The 26435-nt window shown below is 33.0% G+C and overlaps 1 protein-coding gene and 1 long non-coding RNA gene across 3 annotated transcripts in view; one reads left to right on the forward strand and one right to left on the reverse strand.

Annotated features, from left to right (window-relative positions):
- Positions 1-25039, forward strand: part of BOLL (boule homolog, RNA binding protein) — a 40932-nt gene extending 15893 nt beyond the window's left edge. For both annotated transcript variants that reach the window (XM_010979757.3, XM_031452064.2), the window contains exons 7-11: positions 1479-1550; positions 5450-5497; positions 6261-6389; positions 11607-11705; positions 24710-25039. In XM_010979757.3, the coding sequence (XP_010978059.1) occupies positions 1479-1550; positions 5450-5497; positions 6261-6389; positions 11607-11705; positions 24710-24733 (372 nt within the window). In that variant the 3' untranslated portion in view covers positions 24734-25039. The remainder of the gene's footprint in view (positions 1-1478; positions 1551-5449; positions 5498-6260; positions 6390-11606; positions 11706-24709) is intronic.
- Positions 6810-26435, reverse strand: part of LOC116153094 (uncharacterized) — a 36938-nt gene continuing 17312 nt past the window's right edge. Inside the window, exon 6 of the long non-coding RNA XR_010380676.1 lies at positions 6810-7197. This is a non-coding gene — a long non-coding RNA (uncharacterized LOC116153094). The remainder of the gene's footprint in view (positions 7198-26435) is intronic.

A 26435-nucleotide genomic window follows, 5' to 3' on the forward strand; every position in this document is an offset into this window, starting at 1 on the left:
GTGTAGTATGCTTTTGATTCATAAATGTTGATATTTTATCAGTAACCCTGCCAAACTCTCCTATAGGCAATCATTTATGACTCAGTATTCTTCTCTTTCTGCTCTTTTGTTTCTCTCTTTTTTTTTCACAAGTTATTGCACTGGCAATGTCTCTGCTACAGTATTTATGTGATAATGCCATAACCTTGTTCTTAAAAAAGGAAACAAGTTCAGTGATTCACTATCAGTGTTGTGCTTTCATGCTTTATATGTAGGTTTTAGAAGATACTCTTAACCTTAACCAAGATTTCTTCACCTTAGCACTAGTGACATTTTGGGCCAAATGACTAATTCTTTGTTGTGGGAGACTGTCCAATACATTGCAGGATTTTTAGCAGTATCCTAGCCTCCCCACATCTATGAAAACCAAAATATTACCAACTGTTCCCTAGGAGGGTAAAATCCCACCAGGTTGTGACTTATTGCCCTAAATCAATTAAGGAAGTTACTTTTTATTTGGATTACTTAAGAGGTTTTATTATGAAAGGGTATTGAATTTTCACAATGCTTTTTCTGTATCTGCTGAGATTATCATTTTTTCCTCCATTATTCTAAGTACAGTAAATTACATTATTATTTTCTAATGTTAATCTGTGGCACAATTTTATTAGCACATGATAGTCTGAAAATTATGCAAAACTATGATACTTTTCTTTAGTTTGAGGGGGTAAACGTTAAAACAATGTAAATTATATTCCATGTTAGAAATTGAATTTTAATTTCTATCATTAAAGCCTATTTTACCTATTTTGTAATACAACTTCACTATTTTATTAATGATCTAGTTTTAAATGACCAATTTTGGGGTTCACTCTATTACTCTGAATAACCAACTGTTAGATGTACTTTCTTCAAACATAATAAATCACCTTTAAGTTTATTGGATGATTAACTCATTTAAATATCAGATTAATAAATACAATTTAACAAATGCTTCAGTAAATAAAGTATTTGTTTTAATTAAATGTATAACAAGGAAATAGGATGTTAACTATTTATAAGTAGTGGGAAATCAGTGGCAAAATCAGATAATGATTATTCATTCAGCTCTAAATGCTATGTAAACATTATTCTACTGCTGGTCTCTACAGTGGAAATAGGCAGTGTTACCTTAAGTCTAGCTGCCATTTTCTTCTAAATATTCTCTTAGAACTGTATTTTCATAATCTTTGGACTAAAAGCAGCTTTTCTGGTGGTGGTTTTAGCATTGCTGTGGAAGTGAAACCACGTGGAAGTAAAAATACTGTGATAATTTTAGACTTATAAAATTAAAGCTAAATGGAATTGTAACAATATCAATAAGAGGTAGAAAAATGACATTTCCATCATAAACCGTAAGTTGGCTGCGTTTAGGTCACAGTGTGAGATAAATTTTATTATAAACTATTTTAAAGAATTTTGCCTGAAATAATTTTTCTGTTTTGTTTTTCCTCTTACAGTCACGTTCTATATCTAGTTCCCCTGTGATGGTAGCTCAGCCTGTCTATCAGCAACCTGCATATCACTACCAGGTAAACATTAAATTATAAAATCTTCTTTGATACTTTGTCCTTTTTGAGTAACTTTCATTTTCTTCCCTCTCATACAAATTTTCTAGTAATTAAAAAGTTAAGCCTTGATAGCAGTGGTATTTTTCTTTTTTTATGAAGGAATTAAACAATATCATACAAGAAGATGGACTGTTTATTTCCTTTTAGCAAATGTAATGAGGTCAGTTTTGCTCCTGTGGCTAACGTTTAATCTAAAAAGACTTTAGAAATAATTCCCAAAGGAAGATAAAGATTTTGGACCACAGGCTGATTTTTTTTTAATGTTACTGTTAACCTTATGTCAATTTCTAGTTATTATGCTTAATAAATGTATATTAAAATAAGTAATATATTGTGTAATATATTTAGTTAAACAATCCTCTTTATTTCATTAATTCTTGTGGGAAATTGGGGATAAGTGAACGGTAATGCCAGACCACTTTGGTGTTTTGTAAATAAAGCATAATTGAAATACAGCCATATTCGTTTACATGATGTCTGTGGCTCCTTTGTGCTGCAGTGGCAGAATTGAGAAGCTGCGACAGAGATTCTGTGGCCTGCAAAGCTTAAACTATTTATCCTCTGGCCCTTTACAGAAAAATTTTGCCAACTTGTCATCAATAGCATTCACAAATAAAGTCACATTGTCTCATACCTTTGGAACAGTGGAAGAGAATTTATTTCTGGGTTTTTTTTTTCTTTTTGAACTTTTTAAATAGACCCACATGAAATTACAGTACAGTACTGGAATTATTTTTAGTATTAGACTAGGTTTTGGGGAGGTCAGTTATTTTTAAATTCTATTACTATGCTAAATATAAAATTATCTAGAGTGTTTTCTTCACTTAGTAAAAATGAAAGTAAGTAAATGACATTTATTTAAAGTATGTATGAAGCATGACTTTTCCTAAGGTGCCTCAAAATTTTGACAGGGACCCCAAATACAGAACATTAGGTACCAGGCCATTTAGCATAACAAACCAAAACTTGTGAAACCAGTTTTGGGACCCTTAGCTTATTGACTACCTTGAGCACGTATGAGGACGCAGTTAATAAGAGAGGTTGGTAATGAGGCTTTCTTTAACGAGAGAGTTGCATTTCCCATTCTCCTCAATCAAGTAAAGATGACTTCAGAGAATGAGAGTTTAATATTTGTCCCCTGAAATTTGTGAGATAGTACCACTTGGACCAGACCTCACCTAAAAAGTATCTGAAGAAGCTGGAGTGGTCTATGGAGGCAAAGTCAGACGAGAAGGGTACAGTGGGAAAGTGTTAAATGCCTAACAGCAAATGAAGGTTTATATTTCCCAAAGCAAGATATGAACCTCACAGAAGAGACTCTTTCCAAAAAACTTTAAGCTTACCCTAGGAGAGAAAAAAATCTATGTGAAGTGAACCTCTAGAATCAAGGTCTAGAATTGCAGTCAGAAGTTCTCAACAGGGAAATCACCAAAAAATCTGGTAAAGTACCTAACCGGAGTGTTAGTACTTGGAATCTGCCCCACCCCTAGAAGTGATCTATCTGAATTTTTATCCAGGGGCAAGGAAGAACAGCTCAACACAGAATTGTGTTTTTCCTTTGTTTGTCTGTTTTACTCTTTGAAAAGTTTATTTATTCATTTTTTATTAAGGTATAGTTGATTTACAATATTATATATATTAGCTACAGGTATACCACATAGTGATTCAAAATTTTTATAGGTTATACTTCATTTATAGTTATTATAAAATACTGGCTATATCCCCTGTGCTGTACAATATATTCTTATAGCTTATTTATTTTATACATAGTAGTTTGCAGCTTTTAATCTCCTACCCTTATCATATCCCTCCCCTACCACCGACCATCCCTCTCACCACTGGTAACCACCAGTTTCGACACAGTGCTGTTACAGTGCCAAGGGTGAGACAGAATAAAGTTGCTTTCTGCTTACACCTTGTGGAGTCCAGCTCCTCCTTCATTAATTGATTACATATATACATACATGACCTAAATGTGTTCTGAAAAGTTTCTAATACAATTTAATTTTATACTTTGACTCTGGTTTTCCACTTGACACAAATTATAAAATTGGAAGTATGTTACCGAGATATACTCAGGAATGATTTTGGTACCAGTTTGTAACATACTAATATTTTGCAATAAAAGAAATAATTTCACTTCACACATTTCTTTCCAGTTATAAATTTATTTATCATCATTCTGCCCCTAAAATTGCTATTTTGATAAGCATCTTCTCTTGCTCCTTCTTTTTACAAATTCTAAGATTGACAGCTTTACCAATTTTTGTTAGTAAAATCAGGTAATGCATGGTTCAGTCAGTATTTATCTCCTTATTTCTCACTTCTTAAGTAGATAATGATTTTGTTTATCTACAAACCTAGATAGAAATCTTTAAATCAGATTTTTTATTAAAATATTTTCTTAAGACATTATACATTATCCTGCCTTTTTGAACATGGTACACAGATCAGAGAGCTCACCTTATCTTGGTCATCATTATAGTACAGTGATTATCATCCATTAGCAGATGATGTGGTCAGAACTAAATTAAAAGTTTAGATGGTAAATTCATGGGATCTTCTTTTTTTCTGTTTTTTTATTTCAATAATAAAAAAAGACTTTATCAAATGTGGAAAATAAGCTAAAAAATTATTATTAAGAAATAATACAACTAATTTAAGAAATAGTCTTTTATATTGTCATCTTACAATAAATACTCTTAAATAATTTGACCCTCCTTTTTTTAAATAACAGCTTTGTTTAGATATAATTCACATACCATACAATTCACCTTTTAAAGTGTACAATAGAGTGATTTTTTTACTAAATTCACAAGAGTTATGCAACTGTACCACCAAAAAAGTTTAAAAACCTTACCCACTAGCAGCCATTTCCCTTTCCCATAATCCCAGTCCTAGACAACCAGTAATCTACCTTCTGTCTATAGATTTTCCTGTTTTGGGCATTACACAGATATACCGCATTTTGTTTATCTATTCATGTGATGATGGACATTTGGGTTATTTCCACTTTTTAGCTCTTACAAATTATGCTGCTGTGAACATAATGTACAAATTTTTGTGTGGACATGTGTTCATTTCTCTTAGGTCTTATACCTAGGAGTGGAATCACTGGGTCATATGGCATCTCTATATTTAACCTTTCAAGGAAGTGTTACAGTATTTTCCCAAAAGGCTGCACCATTTTACACTCCCATCAGCAGTTTATGAGAGTTCTAACTTCTCCACATCCTTGCCAATACTTAATATCTACCTTTTTTATTATATCCTAGTGAATGTGAAGTGATAATAATTTGTAGTTTTGATTTCCATAACCCAAAGCTAATGGTGTTGAATGTCTTTTATATGCTTACTGGCCATTTTTGTATATTGTCTTCGGGAAAATGTCCTATTCATGTTGTTTACCAGTTTTTAAATTGGGTTACTTGCCTTTTATTATTGAGTTATAAAAGTTCTTGATATATTCCAGATACAAGTTTCTTATCAGATATATAATTTGTAAATATTTTCTCCCATCTTGTGGGTTTATTTTCACTTCCTTGATGGTATCTTTTGCAGCATGGAAATTTTTAATTTTGATGAAGTCCAGTTTATCTTTTTTCTTTTGTTGCTTTGTTACTTGTGCTTTTGAGATCATAATATTTAATTGTCTATTTCAAAAAAACAAAGATTTACACCTATGTTTTCTTCTAAGAGTTTTATAATTTTAGCTCTTACATTTAGGTCTTTGACCCATTTTGAGTTAATGTTTTGTAATATGATTTGAAATGTAGGGGTCCAACTTCATACTTTTGCATGTAGATATCCAGTTTTAACCCTTGTTTATAATTGGAATGGATTTTTTTTTTTCATTTTAGGCCCCTGCACAGTGTCTACCAGGTCAGTGGCAGTGGGGTGTTCCTCAGGTAAGTATTAACTTTTTTCATGGTTTTTGTGAAGACTGCATGAATATTTAAGACAGGAGGACTAGATTTGAGACTTCTTCTATTAACTGTGATAACCTTTGGAAATTCATTTAATCACTATTTCTCAGCCTCCTCATTTGTAAAGTGAAAGTAGTAATACTATACCTTTAAAAGTTTCCTCACATGATTTTTGTAAGTGAAAGCATTTTATAAATAAGTGCTATACAAACTGAAATGAAAATTTACTTTTTACTATTAGTATTATTAGAAAATATAGCATTTTTCTAGCTTTACTTCAGATTTTACTTCAGTTTTATTTGTGCTCCTAAATAAGTATTCCATCTCCCAACTTTTTTTGATAACAAATAGTATACCACTGAAAAGATTGTTTAATGACATTTCCCATTTCCATGGGAAGTCAGAAAGCTGAGAATAGACATTTATGCCAATTTAAATACCATAGGTTATATTATTACAACCTTTAATTGTGATCTTAATTATTATCTGATTTATATATGAGGTTCTGAAGTACTAAGAACTTTTAGTACTTATAAGTGTTAACGTTTTTTAGTAACATCCACATAATTGGAATTTATAACAATACAGAGTTACTAGTTTGTTGCTAAGATACTTTAGTGCTGTGCCTGAAAAACAACTTTAGGAAAATAAGAAACCAATATTTCTTTCATGTGTTGGGTAAGTCATTTGGTTTAATTGAAATAACTAATCCTATTTTAATTAGAAATACGATTTTGCATTTTAGTCTCCTGCCTCTTCTGCTCCGTTCTTATACCTGCAACCTTCAGAGGTTATTTATCAACCAGTGGAAATTGCACAAGACAGTGGATGTGTTCCTCCTCCACTGTCTCTGATGGAAGCTTCAGTTCCAGAGGTATGTGTTAGTCTCAAAGTAATTTATCTATAACTACTTCATCTTAACATTTATTTCTTTCCTAAAGATATTTGTTCAAGACCTTCATTAAGGTTGAACATCTTGTATATTCTTTGATTTACTCACATTTTTATATCTAAGAATGCTTCATCTTAGCCTTCTTAACTAGTTCTGAACCATTTCTTAATTCAGTCATTCACTCTATTAGGCTAATCTCTGACTCAATCCCCTTGAAAGAGTAAGATGTCAAATGCTTCTTCTGGTTTGCCTGCTAATATGTATTGTTACTAACATTCTGTCAATTTAAAGCATATAAAAGTTAAGTCAAAGAAGAAAAAAATCTTTTAAAAAATTCTTCCTTTAAAAATGTAAATCAAATTTATTTTATAACTACAAATTGTAAATATTATTTTCCATGTGTTTAAATTATATTCCCAGACCATTACTAATAACCTTATCATCTATATGCCAGAAACTGTACATAGCATGTTTTAAATGTGTTGTGAAAGATTTGGAATTTAATGCCCACCACCCAATTTGAGTGTATTGTTTTAGCCTTATTATTATTATTATATTGCTAAGGTTTGTAATGTTGTAATTTTGTTCTGAAACAATAATTTCCACAATTTTGAATCTTCATGTTTACTATCAGTAGTTTTACTAGAATTTCTCCATTCTTCATCTCAGCCTCCATTTATCACTTGGTTGACTAAATATGCAAGTACTCTTTGTTGAAGAAGGTTTATAGGTGCTGTATTCTCTGAGTTCTTACAGGCTTGTTTGGTCCACATGTTTGTTGTCTATAAATCTGAAAGAAATTAAGATTAGCTATAAAATAGCTGCATCATACTCTTTGAAGATTTCCAAGACTGCCGGAACAAAGTACAGTAAACTGGATGCCTTAAAAAACTGAAATTTATTGTCTCGCAGTTCTGGAGGCTAGAAGCTCAAAATCAAGGTGTTGGCAGAATTGGTTCCATCTGGGGGCTATTCCAAGCCTCTCTTCTTGGCTTGAAGATGACCATCATCACCTTGTGTCTTCATATTGTCTTTCCTGTTTCTGTTTACAAATTTCCCAATTTTAAAAGGATACCAGTCATGCTGGATTAGATTCTACTCTAATGACCATATGTCAATTTGCTTACCTCTGTAAAGACCCTCTCTCCAAATAAGGTCACACTCTTAACATACTGGAGGTTAGGACTTCAACACAAAAGTTTTGAGAGAATTCAACCCATAAAAATATGATTTTCGTTTAGAACTTCTAGTCTACTCTTTTCTGGTGTTGAGTATAGCTATAAGGAAGATTGAAGCCAGCCTGATTTTCCCCCTTATACATAATTTGCATTTTCTTCCTGCATGTCTGAAAAGTCTGTCTTAATTTGAAATCACTTCACCAGTATATGTCTTGGAATTTATTAGTCTTTATAACATTTTTCCTGGGACACAGTTTGCCCTTTTGATTTTTAGACTAGTTTTTATTTCACGGTTTCTTTTTTCCTGTTAGAAGTTTGAAAAAAATTTTTTTATTCCAGTTCTATTCCTTCTTCTTCAGGAACACCAGTGATGCACATGTTAGATCTTTTTGTCTTTCATATCTGTCATCTCTGATATAATTTACCATGGTTTTTTTTTAATGTTGTCTTATATGCTTTTTCAAGATAACTATGACTATATTTTTCATTGTGTTTAGTCTGCTTTTTATTATGACTAATGAAGCTTCCATCTCTATTTTATTTTTAGCTTTTTTTAATCCCAAACTCTGATACTTTGCTTACATCATTGCCTATAAATGTCTTTTAACTTAAAATCTCTTTTTGAAGCTCTTTTTAGAGATCGTGTTATTATAATTTCTTTCGAGATCAAAAGAATTATACTTATCTGAACTGTTCTACTATTTTCTTTTCTTTCCCCCTTCCTGCTTTTCCCTTGATGGAGTTGGAGAGGATGAGAAGTCTCAGGTTGCTTCCTTTTCCTTCCTGTCTTTACTAATTCTTAAATGAGACCAGCTATTTGTTGAAATACAGGGTGGGAGGAGCATGCTGTTGTCTCAAATACCCTACCACCAAGTCTGCCACGTCTCCTGCCTGAGATGCTCTTCTGCCGGTTTTTAGCATTCTGGAGATCACTTGTCTCCTAGCAAAGTCTCCTTTGTCTCAGGTTTTCTGTGCTGGGTTACAGTAATTGCTACTTCACTTTCCACTTTCACCCTGCTTCACCTTCGGCGTGTCCCTCAGCCATAATGCAAGGTAGCAGATCACAGAAATACTGAAAGCATGATTTCTCCTTCAGTTCTGCCTCCTCTGCTATTAAGTAAAATTAGATCTATGTGGTGATCTTTCCTGCTTATGCCTTGGCCTGACACACCCCTTCACTTGAGACTATAAAGAATCTTTGAATAGACCTTTCAGAACATTGACCTTCAGGGAAATCATAACCTTCCTCAGGCTTCAGAATCCTCCTTTATATTGGTCCAAGTTGCATAGCATTTGACAGACATTCTGCATTGTTTGTAGTTTGGGGATCATGGGCACTTCCTTGTTTACTTGATGGTGGCATTTAAAAAATCTGTCTTTTGTTCTTTTTGTTGTTTTCTGGTTTTGGGGGGCTGGGGGAGCAGTGAGGTAAGAATGCTTTTACATTAGATTTTTAGCCGTAATCTATTTTGACACTAAACTGCATTCTTAATTTCTTACATCAGATAACTTACCAGGTTATAGTTCACTATTTAGTGGAATCTAATAAGATTTTTCTGGAAATATTGTTTATGTTAGGTTATAACTGTACTGTTAATTTTTATGATACTTCCATACAAAATAATATAAGCATATTTTTAATTTATTATTATTTCTGGTAGAAGATATAAGTCTAATATATAAATTAATGAATAGGGTGGAGTAGTTTATATTTTAAGTGTTTTTTCCCTAAATTTAAAAAACATAGGGCTTATTCTTACAAGTTTTATAGTTAGATTTCCTAAAATATAAAAATAAATTAGCATCATTTTTCACTTGTATCAGTGGCTAATTTACCCCTTCACTCTTAGAATATAGCTTTCACCTTCTACCTTGCAGAGTAGGTAGGGAACACTTTGTGGAAACCACCTCAGCTTCCAGCCCCCAAAATACAAATTTACCTGAATCATAACTCATCCTTAGCATCTTGTATTTTTTTAAGTAACCTTTCTTGTCCAAGGTTATTTCTGCCTCTTTGCTCTGGATACTATCGCTTCCCTCTTCCTCAGAGACCTCATTCCACTATTATCCTTCTTTTCTCATTTATTTAATTTTCTCTCCATTGGTTCATAGCTTCACCACTTACTAGTATGCCACTTTGGATGATTACTTAACTCTTCACAGTGTTGGCTTCATAATGTCCACATTTGTAAAATAAAGACATCAGAAAAATCTATTTTGCAGGATTGATGAAAAGATTAGAGTTGTATACAGAAGTTCTTGATATAGTGTCTAGCTCCTGGTAGAACAAAAATTATTATCCTGTAACACACCCCCACTGATGCCCTAATTCTCTTATACCTTTCAAAGCCAAGATTGAAAAAGTAGTCTACACTCAGTGTTTCTACTGCCTCACTACCCATACGCCCCTCGCCTGCTGAAGTCTGCTTTATTACCTTTCTGCTGCTTGGATAAAGGTCATCAGTGACTCCCTAATTGCCAAATACTTGCTTTTTAATCTTACTTGACCTCTCAGAGACATTGGACATACTCCTTGAAACTCTTCCTACCTTTGGTTCCCATGATACTGCTTTCTTCTGGCAATTCTTTTTCCTCCCCTTATGTTTCTTTGTTAGCTGATCTTTTGCTCCCCATGATTTCATATTTGATTCTCCATTCTTTCACCCTACATACTCATTCTGAGGTTATCATCCATACCCATGTCTCTAGCCCGAGCCTCACTCCTGAATTTTAGACCTGCACTGCCCAGTACAACGATAGCCACTACCACATGTGGCTGTTTAGCACTTGAACTGTGGCTGGTCTCAATAGTGTTGTAAGTGCAAAATACACACCAAGTTTTGATGACATAGTATGAAAAAGGAATGTAAAACTTTTACTTATCACTAATTTTATGTTGATTACACTTTGATATATTTTGACTATATCAGTTTAAAATAAATGTATTACCAAAAATTTATTTTATTTGTTTCTTTTTACTTTTCTAACATTGCTACTGGAAATTTTTCTTTTCTTTCAGTATTATTGAGATATAATTGACATATAGCACTGTATAAGTTTAAGGTTTACAGCATAATGATTTGACTCACATACATCATGAGATGATTATCACAGTAAGTTTGGGTGAGCATCCATCATCTCACAGATACAAAAGTACAGAATTAGGAAAAAAATTTGTGCATGACAAGAACTCTTAGGGTTTACTCTCTTAACATTCCTATATAACATACAGCAGCGTTAATTCTATTTATCGTGTTGTGCATTACATCCCTAGTACTTACTTACTCATAACTAGAAGTTTGTACCTTTTGACTGTCTTCATTTTAATTAATATGTAGTTCACATAATATTTCTATTAGTGCTGTTCTATAGAGCCATCTAGCTTTCTATCAACAGTATACCTCTACTAGAAGTCCTGCAGATACCTCAACTTTTACATGTTACAAACCTAACTCCAACCCACTCACAATTACATAAACATCAACCTTGTGTTTCTTGTATTCCGTATCTCAGTGAACGGTACCATGATCTGTTGGACAAGCCATAAATCTACTTTTACATGATCTATTCCCTGCCTGTTACTCCACTGCCTCATCTTTCAGCTGTCGTTTAGTGTATAATCTTCCTTCCAGCTGTACCAAACAAACTCACAGATCTCCCAAATGAGGTGTGTTCTTAGTTGCCTCTGTGCTTTTTCACATGTTGGTTCCACTTTCTTTCCCGAATTCTTCAAATTCAAGCATCAACTCCACTAGAAAGCTTTCCCTGACCACCTCCCCAACTTTAAGTTACATCAACTAATTCTGTTCTTTTCTCCCATGCTTTCCTGTGTGTCTCATAGGTCTTAGGGTAATTTTGACTAGTCTGTCCCATATCAGTCTTTAAGTTAATTAAAGACAGGGAATGTGCTTCTCATCTGCATTTCTCCATTGTGTAGCAAAATGCCTAGTATGTTATAATGCTGAATAAATATTTTTAATTAATAAATGAAAAACAACATTTTTCCTTGTTTTTGTAATAGCCTTATTCTGATCATGGAGTTCAAGCAACATATCACCAGGTTTATGCTCCAAGTGCCATTGCTATGCCTGCACCTGTGATGCAGCCCGAACCAATCAAAGTAAGAAGTTGGTTTTGATTTTTTTTCTGTCATTCTTCAGTCATATTTCAAGTTTTCCAAATTTCTCTTCCAAAAAGAAACAACTTTGGATATTTATTTATATCACATTTGTGATCAGAAGTACAGAATTAGTGAAACCTTTCATGTGAAGGAAATACAATTCTAAATTAGCTATAATTTCTTTTAATTAGTTTTAAGCAATTTATAAACCACAGGTGGTCAAAACTTTTATTTACTGTCATAATATATATGACTTAAAATCTGCCATTTTAAAATATACAACTAAATAGTATTAATTATATTCACATTTCTGTGCAACCATCACCACCATCTCCAAACTTTTTGTCACCCCCAAATAGAAACTCTGTACCCATTAAGCAATAACTTCCCATTCTCTCCTCTCCCCAGTCCCTGGTAGCTTCTAATATACTGTCTGTCTCTATGAATTTTCCTGGATATTTCATATACTCATATTTTTATTATGTTATGTTAATGACATGTAGCTAAGTATTATGTGGGGAAATGAAGACAGTTAATGATCTACTCTTCACTTTAGGAATTGTGCTCATGCATCCTACATCAGATCCAGGCCAAGAGTGATAGTCTAGTTACATCCACTTATATATTCAATATATTTCAACTATCTACTGTATAGCAGAGAATTCTGCTTATTCCCATGTGACCTAGTTTCTTAGTGAAACTCTTACATCATCACTTAGGGAAATGTTACTATATGTCTAATAAAGAACCCAGATTGATTAACTTATAATGGTAATATGAATCTTGCTTACAGTGTATTCTGTATAACAAAATGATGGAGGTTAGCTATTACACACTCATGTTTTTGCTTCTGATCCAACCCATGTGTTGGAACTCCATACCAACTTTCAGTAACTTTAAACTACTTTAAGGAGCCTCCCTACTCTCTCATCACCTCACGCCTTCACCACTCACTGCATTTCTTCACTGCTGTTGCCACTGCAAACATGGAGTAAAACCATAATTTCAACCTAATATCAAAGCCTAAAGTGTTACTAAATGTTATTTGTAGAGATTTTATTATAGTATCAAAATCTTCTAAAACAGACTGCTTCTTATGTTAACATTTTCTCCAAATACACTTCTCTAGAAATAGTTGAAATAGCTATGCCATACTAGATAATCAGTTACAGATTGTATATATTATACATACATAGACATTGTAAACACAAATGACTGAAGTTGTACTCCTTGGATAATTCTAATAGAGGATAGAGTGGTAGTCAGATAGGAGAAATTTCCAAAGAATATTAATGTTAAACATTCTTGATTTAAAGTTTAATTTTTCTAGTTTAAGACTACACAGTTTCCTACATTTTCTCAGATCTGTGAGTATGAAATGGCAGAAATTGTAAGAGAAGTTGGTATCTTATTTAATTTAGTCATATAAAAATTACACATATGTTGAATATAAGTCATAACAGAGGCATGAATAGATATATTTCCTTTTTCTGGAATCAGAAACCTGCCTCTTGCATGTCTAGAAAAATGCTTCAAAGTGGAACTTTACCCTTTCTATCCTGACATAAATCTTTGCTCTGTTATGCCCAGGCTAAACAGGAACAAAACCATTGACTTGTTTCTATTTATATTTAATCTGTCTTGTTAAGGTTTATGATAATTCTGGTTATCACATGGGATACATCCTAAGGAATATTTTGGTCCTGCCGAAGTTAAGATTTAAGGATTAGAGAGGAGTTGAAGAGCTATTAACTGTGGTTAACTAGCTTACTTCAAAGCCCACGTCTCACACAACTGTCATATCATTTCATTGAATCTGAGATATCATGGATTATAAGACACACCATTATTTTATGTATCACTACAAAAGAAAAAAAACCTTGCCATCAATTGTGAATGTATCCTGATTCAGATTTTTTGAAACATAAAAAGATATATATCTCAGAATTAATGAGATTTGACATTTTTATTTTTAATTTAGAGATGCAGGATCATAGAAAGCTTGAGTTAAGAGGGGAAGGAAAAATACCCACAATTCTCTTTTTGTTAGAGATGAGGAGAAAAAAGAAAATTTAATTAAATAAACTTTCAAAGTCAAAACTGGAACACAGGGGTTTTGTATAGAGTTTTACATTTCCTGTTTTATCTTTCAAGGTTGAACGTTCTAATACTCTGGTTTCTCTTTAGATCGTATTAATCTTTTGCCTTTTTCAAGGTTGAATGTTCTATGTATTGTATACTCAGTATTCTTCTTAAGGTGATTTGATGGCACTCAGTAGGAAATGGTGCCCTACTCAGGAACAGAAAATCCAAAACCAGTTCTATAGTTTTCTAAAACTATACAGCTTGTAGAAATGCTTTACTATACACATTTTACTGTGTGGAAAATTGTCTACTTTTGCTTATAGTGTATTTGTATTATAACATAGAAATATTAATACACAAATGTTATTAGATCACTAGGAGACGATCTTTTCCTAAAATTTATTTAAGTAGACTAATATTAAAATATTGACATTTGAAAAATTAGCCTTTATTCTTCCTATGCAAATTTTCCCTTGTATACCAAAATCTTTGGTGCCTTAAAATACAGAAAGTTAGGAATAATTCCTTGGAAGAATTTGAGCCTGTTGTTTTTATAAGTGTAAATCATTTTTAAGACTCTGTTATAATTTTAAGGATGTTAAATGTATGTAGCAATTTCAGATGTCAAAACTATCTTGAAGCAACAAATCTAATCAATAAACTAGAGACCTTATTCAGAGCTCAGAGCGCAGGTGTAACTGCTGGAAATGACGGCTGGAAACTTCTCACTGACTTTAAGCCACAGGCTACTGTACTCTGTCAAATCAAATACATTGTAAAGCAGACCAATACAGAAACTACTAGGTTAGTATGATATTAATTAGGGTATCATTCCCAAATTCAGCAGAGTCATATCTTATATAGAATTAATTTTTAAAGTCATTAAAGCAAAATCAAATAATGTCAAAAGTATCCCATTGAACTAGACTATAGGCAGGAACAAAAGGAAAATCTTGGTTCAGTTTGGGCACTTGAACTATTATGATTTTAAGATGAATATCAAATCCCTAGGTAAGAAAGGTATAAATGGAGAATTACAAAGTATTTACATTTCCTTACAGTGTTTCTCCATTTGTGCATTAATGTAAGTGTTTAGTAAGTTTATTCTTATAAAGATTAATTGAGATACAGGAAACTGAGTAAATTATAATTTGAAATTCACCTTTAAGTTAAATGTTCTTTTTATTTAAGTCCAGTGTATACTAGTGATTCATGAAAATATTTGATATTAAGGATAATATTTAACCACTTGCCAGGCTATGAGAAATTTCTTCTAATTAAAGCACTGATTGGACTTGAATGAAAAACAACTGTTGGCCTGTTACACCTTACCCTTCAGAAAGACAGAATGATTCAAAAGTAAATTGGAAAAGGATATGACCTACTACCACTGTGTCTTATTTCTAGCTCAGAGAGCCATAATATGCTCTTGCCTAAAAATTAGCAACTGTCTCTACATAAAAATTCCACCACTGTCTTCTTCCTAACTATTTCCTCATTTCAGTATCATTAACACTTCTTATTAAGCAATTAGAGATTAAAATTCCCTTATATTCAACAGGTCCTTGGGGTAGAGGACAAGTATAAAGCATTGTATTCCGGAGAGCAGGAATAAGAAAGACCTGTGCTTAGCAGCTCTGAGCACACAGTGGAGGTAAAAATTTTCATGGACTGTGCATAGTCAAACTATAGATAGACTCATATTCTAGAAAATAAATTATTTTACTGAGTAGTCAGAGAACTAGGCAGCAGGAGCAAAGAAAGGCTCAACCAGGAAGGCACCAGTAATTGCACTGGTTCCATGTGTATCAAGCCTCCTTCTTGCTATGAAACTAAAAGAGAGGACAGAGAACAGTAAGGAGACTCAAGGACTCATGAAACCAATGTTTTAGAGTTGTCATGGATAGATCTCCATTCAATGATGAGTATACAGAAAAATATACACTGCATGGGGTCCTGTAAAAATTTTTTTGCATATGGAACTACATTGAGGATAAGAATAAACAGCATAATCATATTGTATATATATATTTACATGAAATATATTGTATATGTGCAGTCAAATTGCAACAATTCTACCTAATAAAGCTGAAAAGTGAAAAACAAATAGCATATATATGTATTATGTATTAGAACATATATAAGAGGAATTTAAATGAGTTTTTAAAAATATATCCCATTCTCCCAATAATTACAAACTGAAAAACAGGAAAGATGAAATGGTTGCTAGCTAGTGTAAGAAAACACTGTATGACAATGGAGTAAAGAAAGTCTCTTCAGCAAATGGTGTTGGGACAACTGGACAGCTGCATGTAAGTCAATGAAGTTAGAACACTCCATCACACCATACACAAAAATAAACTCAAAATGGCTTAAAGACTTAAACTTAAGACAAGACACTAGAAACCTCTTAGAAGAAAACAGAGGCAAAACATTCTTTAACATAAATCTTAGCAATGTTCTCCTAGGGCAGTGTACCCAGGAAGTAGCAATGAAAGCAAAAATAAACAAATGGAACTAATTAAACTTACAAGCTTTTGCACGCCAAAGGAAACCATAAGCAAAACAAAACAACAACCTACAGAATTGGAGAAAATATTTGCAAGAGATGAGACTGACAGGGGCTTAATTTCCAGAATAAACAGCTCATACAACTTAATAACCAAAAAAACAAACAACCCAATCCAAAAACGGGCAGAAGACCTAAACAAGCAGTTCTCCAAGGAAGAGATACAAATGGCCAGTAGGCACATGAAAAAAATGCTGAATATCGCTAGTTATCAGAGAAATGAAAATCAAAACTACAATGAGGTATCACCTCACACCAGTCAGAATGGCCATCATTCAAAAGTACACAAACAATAAATGCTGGAGAGGGTGTGGAGAAAAGGGAACCCTCCTACTGCTGGTGGGAAAGTAGTTTTATGCAGCCGTTATGGAAAACAGTATGGAGATTCCTCAAAAAGCTAAAAATAGACTTACCATATGATCCAGCAATCTCATTCCTGTGCATATATCCAAAGGGAGCCTTAATTCAAAAAGATATATGCACCCCAGTGTTCATAGCAGCACTATTTAGAATAGCCAAGACAAGGAAACAACCTAAATGTCCTTCAATGGATGACTGGATAAAGAAGTTGTGGTATATTTATACAATGGAATACAACTCAGCCATAAAAAAAGAATAAAATAGTGCCATTTGCAGCAACATGGATTGACCTGGAGATCATCATTCTAAGTGAAATTAGCCAGAAAGAGAAAGAAAAATACCACATGATATCACTTATATGTGGAATCTAAAAATAAAAAAAAGACAAACTTATTTACAAAACAGAAACAGACTCACAGACATAGAAAACAAACTTATGGTTACCAGAGGGGGAAGGGGATGGGAAAGGATAAATTGGGAGTTGGAGATTTGCAGATACTAACTAATATATATAAAATAGATAAACAAGTTTCTTCTGTATAGCACAGGGAACTATATTTAATATCTTGTAGTAAACTATGGTGAAGAAGAATATGAGAACAGGTGTATGTATGTTCCTATGTGACTGAAGTATTGTGCTGCACACCAGAACTTGATACAATGTTGTAAACTGTACTTCAATAAAAATATATTTAAAAAATAAAATTTTATAGTGCACAAAAAAGATATACAGTTGTCAAAAGAAGGATTTGAAAAGACGCTTAGTATCATATGTCATTAAGGAATCGCAAATTAAAACGCAGATGAGATACCACTACACCCCCATTAGAATGGTCAAAATCCAGAACACTGACAGCACTAAATGCTAGCAGGGATGTGGAGCAACAGGGAAAATCATTTGTGGTATAATGCAAAATGGTACAGTTACTTTGGAAGGCGATTCGTCGGTTTCTTACAAAACTAACTATACTAACTCATAGTTAGTATATATAATACTCATAATACTCATACCATAGAATCTAGCAACTGTGCTCTCAGCTGTTAACCCAAATGAGTTGAAAATTTATGTCCACACAAAACCCTGCACAAGGATGTTTATAGCAGCCTTATTCATGATTGCTAAAATTTGGAAGCAACCAAGATGCCCTTCAGTACGTGAATGGATAAACAGTACATCCAGACAATGGAATATAGTTTAGCACTAAGAAGAAATGAGCTATCAAGCCATGAAAAGACATGGAGGAATCTTAAATGCATATTACTCAGTTAAAAATAAAAAAAAAATTAAAACACTTCATACTGTATGGTTCAACTATATGACATTTTGGAAAAAGCAAAACTATGGAGACACTAAAAAGATCAGTGGTAGTCAGGGGTTGTGAGGAGGGAAAGATGAATAGGCAGAGCACAGAGGATTTTTAGGTCAGTAAAACTATTCTGTTTGATAGTATAATGATGGATACATGTCATACAGTTGTCAAAACCCATAGAACGTGTGACACCAAGAGTGAACTCTCATGTAACTGTGGACTTTGGGTGATAATGTTGTGTTCATCAGATGTAACAAATACACAATTCTGGTACCAGTTTTGAGTAGAGGTCATTGTGCATATCTGAGGGTAAGGAGTCAACGGGAGCTCTCTACTTCCTACCCAATTTTTGCTGTGAACCTAAAACTACTCTAAAAAATAAGTCTTGTTTTTTTTTTTAAATTATCAAGGTACCCAGGTTCCAACCTAGAACCTTTAACTATTGATTTTATATGTTTAGTACTACAGTTGATTGTGGATGTGCCCAAATAAAAGAAAACATTGAAACAGGGTCAATAATTGTTTCCCATTAGTCCCTCACAGCTATTATAATTATGACAATCTTTTCTTTATATTTCTGTCTTCTAGAAAGGTAATATAATTGTATATTACCATATATATACACATTATATATATTTATATATACACAACATATATATTTATATGTAATATATAATTGAGAGTTTTTATTTTCCATATAAATGGCAATTTATATCACCACATTTTTCTTTTTTATCTTAATGACACATTTAAATGGTAGTATATCCTCACTGAATCAAACTTTCTAAAACAATTAGGGAATTACATTTTTAATTAATTAAGTTCAGAATTCAGTTGCTGCTCTTAAGAAAATATGTAGACCTGGATCTTGTTGCCCTTGGTGTTCCTAAAATGTTGAAATCTAAACTAAGATTGCCTTAAGATGGTCACTGAATATTGTCACTTTTATACCTGAAATGTTAATGATGATAGTATGCAAGATGGGGTCTACATGCTATTGAGTATCTTTGTAGCAAAAAGAGTAACACACTGATTCTTAATGGTATTAAAGAATAATCACCATGCCAGTCATTTACATTTGATCTTGAGTTCAAGGAAAAAAGATAGTAAGATTCTGCACTGAGTTTTAAAGTTAATCTGGTCCCAAGGTCCCCTCCTAAAGAGTCCGCAGATATAAGTGTACTACAGTATAACTTGTTTCCCTTGTTTCCCTTCTCTTACGTATTTTATATGTTTAAAAACATGCTTCTGAGAAGGATTCACAGGCCTCTGCAGACTGCCAAAGTCCATGGCACACATACACAAAAACAATTAACCTGTTGCAACTATTTATTAAGACCTCTATTGTACCTGTAATAAATATATAGAAAAAGCAAAAAGAAATTTTAATAAAAACAGTTAACCTCTGTGTTAGAGTCACTTTATTTCACCTGTAACATAAATTTTTATAAGGAGGAATGTCTTTAGCTACATGTTCCTAATTCTAAGAGAGCTTTTGAGTCTTCCATACTAGCTGAGGTTATTCAGACTAGATAAACAATGACATAGGAAGCAGGCTGATGGGGAATAATACCAACCAGAAACTGCAGATGCAGTTTACCACATTAAGCAAACACACATTCCTACAACAAACATTATAACAGATGTAATTTTCTATGAAAAAACACCTCAAGGTTAAAAAGTCAAGGCCTTGGAAGTATTAAAAACAAACTTCTTAATATTATAGGCGAGCTCTTTGTGCTTCTGTAGACTTAGAACCTCAACTTCCTGATGGTAAAACATAGAATAAGTACTGTATAGATTTAACTTAAACACTGTGGTAACTAGTGCACAAATACTTATCTTATGTATCTAAACATACAACCTAGTTAATCCCTGTTCTTTGTAGTCTGAAAAGCATTAGTATCAATAGCATCTTAGTTTTTCTCAAGTTCCTATTAAACTTGTAATTTCTGATTTTGACTTTAATCAAGGTGAATGCAATATATTTGAGGATGCTGATCATTTGTTTCCACAGTATAGAGTATTATACACTCTTCAAATTTAAAGTGTCTTATTGTTTTCCTTCAAAGATTTTCAGAAGTTCTCAGCCTGAAACTTTTTTTCGTCTGAATAGTTTCAACCCCAGGGGTCAATGCACTTTCTGTAAAAGGCCCAATAGTAAATATTTTAAGCTTGTAGCCCACATGTCTCTAACTCAACTGTTCAACCCTGCTATTGTAGCTTGAAAACAACTATGGATGAGGTATAAATAAAGATTGTGGCTGTGTTCCAGTAAAATTTTATTTACAAAAACAGGTGATTGGCCAGATTTGGCCTGAAGGCCATAGTTTTACAATATTTGGGTTAACCCATTGTCAGGTTCGTATATCCTCTTAAAGTATACTGTGAAATATAATACAAATGCTTTGGTTATTTCTATTTTTAATTACTTGTTTTTCATCTATTTTTAACCTACATGGATTATTTAACCATTCGCATCTGGACTGCTTTAATTTTACATTTTCCATAAATTCTTACCAGCCAAAATATGTAATCAATGTGGGGTAAGTGTGAATAAGGATATTTGTTCATTACTGGGTAAGGATAAGGATTGGCTGATATAGTATTCTAAGTAAATTTTGTACTTTTATGGTGGGGAAGGGAATCTGTCTCATTCTCTGATGTATTTTATTTGCATACCAATTAGGTATTTCCATTCTTAGTTTGAGCACTTACTTCCTTTGCATTCTGAGTCTGTCATTCCCTCTAACTGAACATTTTTCCTCCTTTTACTCAATCTATTTTCTTTCCTCTTAGCACTCATGCTACTTGAATGAGCACCTTACTTTCAGGACATAAGATTCAACTCATCAAACCTTAATACCTTACAGAATGGTTTCCTGAACATTCTTTGGATAATATCTTTCCCCACTTTGACGACACAGGATAATAAGCAATAGAATTTTGTATTCCACACTACACTAATAATATTTTTAATTTATGTTTTGGAAAGGCATGAAGGAGGAGTATAGGGGTGTATTTTTCACTCATATGAAATTATTGTTCCTTCAGTACTGAGATTTAGTCAGATTACTTACCTAAGATTTATTGCCAAGATTTGATTTATTAGTCAAACCCCAAGGGTCTTGTTCTACTTCTTGTCCTCTTAGCTTGTCTTTAATTCAGTACTGTCAACTAGCCTGTGCTCAAATTTTATTTATTCTCATATGTGGCTTTCTTTCCTTATACTCTGTTTGATCTTTCTCTTTCAAAAAAATAGATTTCTTCCTCTTTTACCAGCTACTAATCATGGATTCTCTTTGCTCTCAAATTTTTCTTCTAGAGTCTTCCAGTCTTCTACATTTTAGTAGTGTTTAATAGTGAGTCTAACCATAATGCTTTGATTTTCTTCCTGTGTTAACACTAAAAGAACAACACCTGGATGGATGGTCACTACCTCCTCAAACTGAATACAAAATATCTTACACTTTATTTTCAGACTCCTCACCTCTTGTTAGTTTGCCCATCCTCCTTATACCCTGAAATCAAAACACCAGTGATTTTTCTGACCTCTTAAAGTTACACGGTCTATTTATACTGTTTTGTGTCCCTTTTTCAGCTCACTAACTTACTAAAAATAATATATTCATTTGTCTTCCCACTGCCAAATCCCTCTTCTAAGCTCTTTTATTGCTTAACCAGATTACTGTATGTTTATTTAAGACTTTTCTATCTTCAGTTTCCATCCTTTAGTCATGCATAAAATCTGAATTCAGTTTTTAATCTGAAGTTAGTTTTTTTCCCTCTTATCACTCTCAGCAGCTCTTATCCACATCCTTACCAAATTCTTTGCCATTACATATTATATTCTGCCTTCAATATTTCCATAATTATCAACCTAAATTACTCACATATAACTATTCATATTTTTGAGCTATGGTGAAGCTAGCACTGCTCCTGTTCTCTCTAGGCATACTGAGTCTTTAACCAAGCAATTCCACGTACAGAAACAAGTTTAACTTCACTTCTTTATCTTTCCTGAGAGAACCAGGGCATATTGCCAGTAAGCTATGAGTAGCTGATTAGGCATAAATAGCTGTATATTACCACAGTAGATTCAATTCATTTACCAAACATTTGTTGAGCACCTCCATGTGCAAGCCAGTATTCTAGACACTGAGAACACAGCAGTGAATGATATTAAGTGATACTGGACAGTACTGAACAGCCCAGAGAAATCCTGGCCCGTCTGTGGAGTTCAGCAAACCAGGTAAGTTTGAACCCCTAGAGTCACGCTGTTCCCAACATGGTAACCACTAGCCACATGAGGCTAGTTAATTTCAATTTTAAATTAATTAAATGAAACTTAAAATTCAGTTCCTCAGCTGCAACTAGCCACATTCTTTTTAATTGAGGTATAATTAATTTACAATATTGTGTTAGTTTCAGGTATAAAGCATAGCGATTCAGTTTTTTTGCAGATTATATTCCATTATAGGTTATAAGATAATGGATATAATTCCCTGTGCTATACAATAAATCCTTGTTGCTTAGCTATTTTATATATAGTAGTTTGTATCAGCTAATACTAAACTCTTGATTTATCCCTGCCCCTCCCCTTTCCCCTTTGGTAACCATGAGTTTGTTTTCTATGTCTGTGAATCTGTTTCTGTTTTGTATATAAGTTCATTTGTGTCCTCTTTTTTAGATTCCACATATAAGTGATAATATATTTTATTTGTCTTTCTCTGACTCATTTCACTAAGCATAATATTCTCTAGGTCCATCCATGTTGCTGCAAGTAACAGTACTTCATTCTTTTGTATGGCTGAATAATACTCCATTGTGTATGTGTGTGTGTATCACATTTTTTATTATAGTTGATTTACAGTGTTTCTAGCGTGCAGCATAGTGATTCAGTTATACATATATATATTCTTTTTCATGAAGTATGATAATCTCTAGGTCCATCCATGTTGCTGCAAATGGCATTATATCATTCTTTTTTATGGCTGAGTAGTTTTCCATTGTATATATATATATGCCACATCTTTATCCAGTCATCTGTTGATGGACATGTAGGTTGTTTCCATGTCTTGGCTATCGTAAATAGGGCTGCTATGAATATTTGAGGTGCATGTATCTTTTCAAATTAGTGTTTTCATTTTTTTCTAGATGTATACCCAGGAGTGGAATTGCTGGATCATGTGGTAGTTCTATGTTTTATTTTTTGAGGAACCTCCTTACTGTTTTCCATAATGGTTGCAACAATCTACATTCCCACCAACACTGTACAGGGGTTCCCTTTTCTCCACATCCTCACCAACATTTGCTTTCTGTAAACTTTTTGATGACAGCCATTCTGACAGGTGTGAGGTGATACCCCATTGCGGTTTTGATTTGCATTTCTCTAGTGATGCTGAGCATCTTTTTATGTGTCTGTATCCATCCTATGTCTTCTTTGGAAAAATGTTTATTTAAAGTCTTCTGCTCACTTTTTGATTGGATTGTTTTTTTGATACTGAGTTGTATGAGCTGTTGGTATATTTTGGATATTAACCCCTTGTAAGTCACATCATTTAGAAATATTTTTCCCATCTCATACGTTGTCTTTTCATTTTGTTGATGGTTTCCTTTGCTGTGAAAGTTTTTAAGTTTAATTAGGTCCTACTTGTTTATTTTTGCTTTTATTTCTTTTGCCTTGAAAGACTGATCGAAGAAAATATTGCTATGATTTATGTCAAAGACCGTTTCACCTATGTTCTCTTCTAGGAGTTTTATGGTTTCTGGTCTTACATCTAGGCCTTTAAACCATTTTGAGTTTATTTTTGTTTATGGTGTGAGAGAATGTTCTAATCTCATTGTTTCACATGTGGCTGTCCAGTTTTCCCAGCACCGCTTGTTAAAACCACATTTCAAGTGCTAAATAGCCCTGTGTGGCTAGTGACTACCATATTTGACAGTGTAAATATAGAATGTTTCCATCAACACAGAAATTTCTGTCAGATAGTACTGCTCTAGAGAAATTGGAATATGGAAAATTTTGAGCCTATCCAAAATTTTAAAATATGTCATAGGATAACTTGGTTCCCTAAATTAGAAGCTGACCTATGCCCAAAGTGTCAAAAAGGTAGTAGAAACTAGGGTGTTTCTTTGTCCCAAACTAATACTAACATTTAAAAAATCTCAGGATGACACAGATACATGGAACTACTCTGTATTATATGACACACCTACCTAAATACCTGTCATACCAATGCAAACTTGAAGAGAATTTTAGGGGTTCTAGACAACTTTCTAAATAGCCTTCTGCCAATCTCTACTCTCTTTAAAAAATAAAAAATGTGTTTAACACACGCATAATAATGTTTTCAAAATAGAAGGAATGTTGTAACTCACTTGTTTCTCTTTGACCTGTTACTCATTTATATATGTATGAAACATTTATACTGTGACACTAGAGATTGTGTGAAATAGATTGTAAGCTCTCCGAGAGCAGGGAGAAAGCCTTTCCTGAGTTCCGGACCCCTCCTCATCTCTATCCTTTCACTTCTTAACGCTTTAATAAATTAGTACCACATGTTCTGCAGGAATTTAGTAAGTGTTCATTGATGTCCTACACTCATCTCTTCTAACTTATTCTTTTTTCCCTCAGTTCAGTCTTTCTGATCTGTATTTTCTTTCTCTTTACTTAACAGACAGTGTGGAGCATTCATTATTAAGACAATTGGGCAGCTCTAGTCCAGCTCAACTGATTTCTTATCCAACGATCCTTGTGTGGCCGAGATCCAGCTTCAACGAACCGGCTAGAAGCTGCCCGTTGTGAAACTTAGGGTTAGTTAATACCTCGCCATACTTATTTATTCCACTATAAGCTGTCTAAATTTGATGAAATTTGCTTTTTCAGCTGTTCTAGAAAATTATTTAGGTAGATGTGGCATGTTGGTGTTTTAATGTGTTAATCTAACTGTAGTGCCGTTTTCTACAACATGTTTTATCCATTCCATAAATAATAACCACATTGGGAATAGTGAGGTGTCTTCATTTTCTCCGCTTTGTGTGATTTCTTTTTCTATCAGTCTTTTAGAAGTTATGTTTCATATTCTTTGTTATTTATTTTAATATTTAGGGTAAGAGTCATTTCTAGTTCTAATAGAATTTTTAATACTTTCTTGCCCTTTAGTATATATTATGTTTAATCTTAGTGACTCAGTTCTACTACTTTGCTATTTTGTCATTTTTTGTCTAATTTTTTATTTATGTGTTACTGCTATTCCTCATTTACTGTTGCTTCTACATTGGTTTTCAGAACTTGAATAGTATTTATACTTCTTTATAACATTTTCCAAACATTAGAAATAGAAATACTATCAACATAATCAGTATTCTTGCCTTTTCATGTGATTAATTTTACTATATTAAATTTTATTCTCTAATATTGATCTAGCTTACCTATAAGCCATTTGGTACCAAATTTTATATAATATGGGTCACCTAGTAGACTTGTTTTGTTATAAGAAAGGCTCACCTCTGCCATGATCCCATAACATTGACTGGTATTCTACTGTATTTTGGTGTTCTATGAATGCTTTAACCTTTTGACCTTTTCATCTTATATTTTACCGATATATTTAATTATATATGTTACCAATTCCTAAGAGGACAATTAATTATTTCCATAAAAAGCAAAACTATTTCTATACCAAAGGAAAACTTTAAATTCTTATTCTAAAGCCAGTTCTTATTATAAAATTGGAAAATAGGTGGGGAAAGAAAAGCTGTTGTTCAAAAGTTACAGAACAAATCATAAGTGTTTTTATCACTAAAATTTATTTGTAGTATGAAAAAATCCTTCAATCCATTTGCAACTCTTTCACTAACCTCCTAATTTTAGGAGAGATGGAGAAAACCCGTAAATATTGGCATGACCTTAATAAATCTATATCTTTCTTCTCTTATTCTATCCCCAAATATATTCCATGCTCAGCAGCAGCAGAAATAATAAGACTTGGACCCCAGAGTTTTTCCTGGTGAGTCTGGGTGTTTCTTCTGAAACCATAGTGAATAAGCTTGCTAGTCAAATGGTTTCTTAAGAACAGTAGGACCATATGAATATACTCTAGCATATGAGGATCCCATGTACATTAATTATTCTCAGTTTTTAGAAATGTAAAAAGACTAATTAAAAGGCCCACAATGAAATTTCAGAAGTTTTTGTTCTGTAAGTAAAATTATTAACCTCTGATGTTAGAGATCTTCTTTTAATAGTACTATCTTTGAGGACAAAAAAGTTAATGTTTTGATTTTCAAAATGTTAAACATGATGCTAAACAAATCCCGGACCTGTTAATAAAAATTAATGATGTATTGTTGGATAAGGAATTTTGATAATTATGGATACCAAAGTGTGTTTTTCCACAGAGC

The sequence above is a fragment of the Camelus dromedarius genome, chromosome 4 (assembly GCF_036321535.1).
Source record: "Camelus dromedarius isolate mCamDro1 chromosome 4, mCamDro1.pat, whole genome shotgun sequence".
NCBI lineage: Eukaryota > Metazoa > Chordata > Mammalia > Artiodactyla > Camelidae > Camelus > Camelus dromedarius.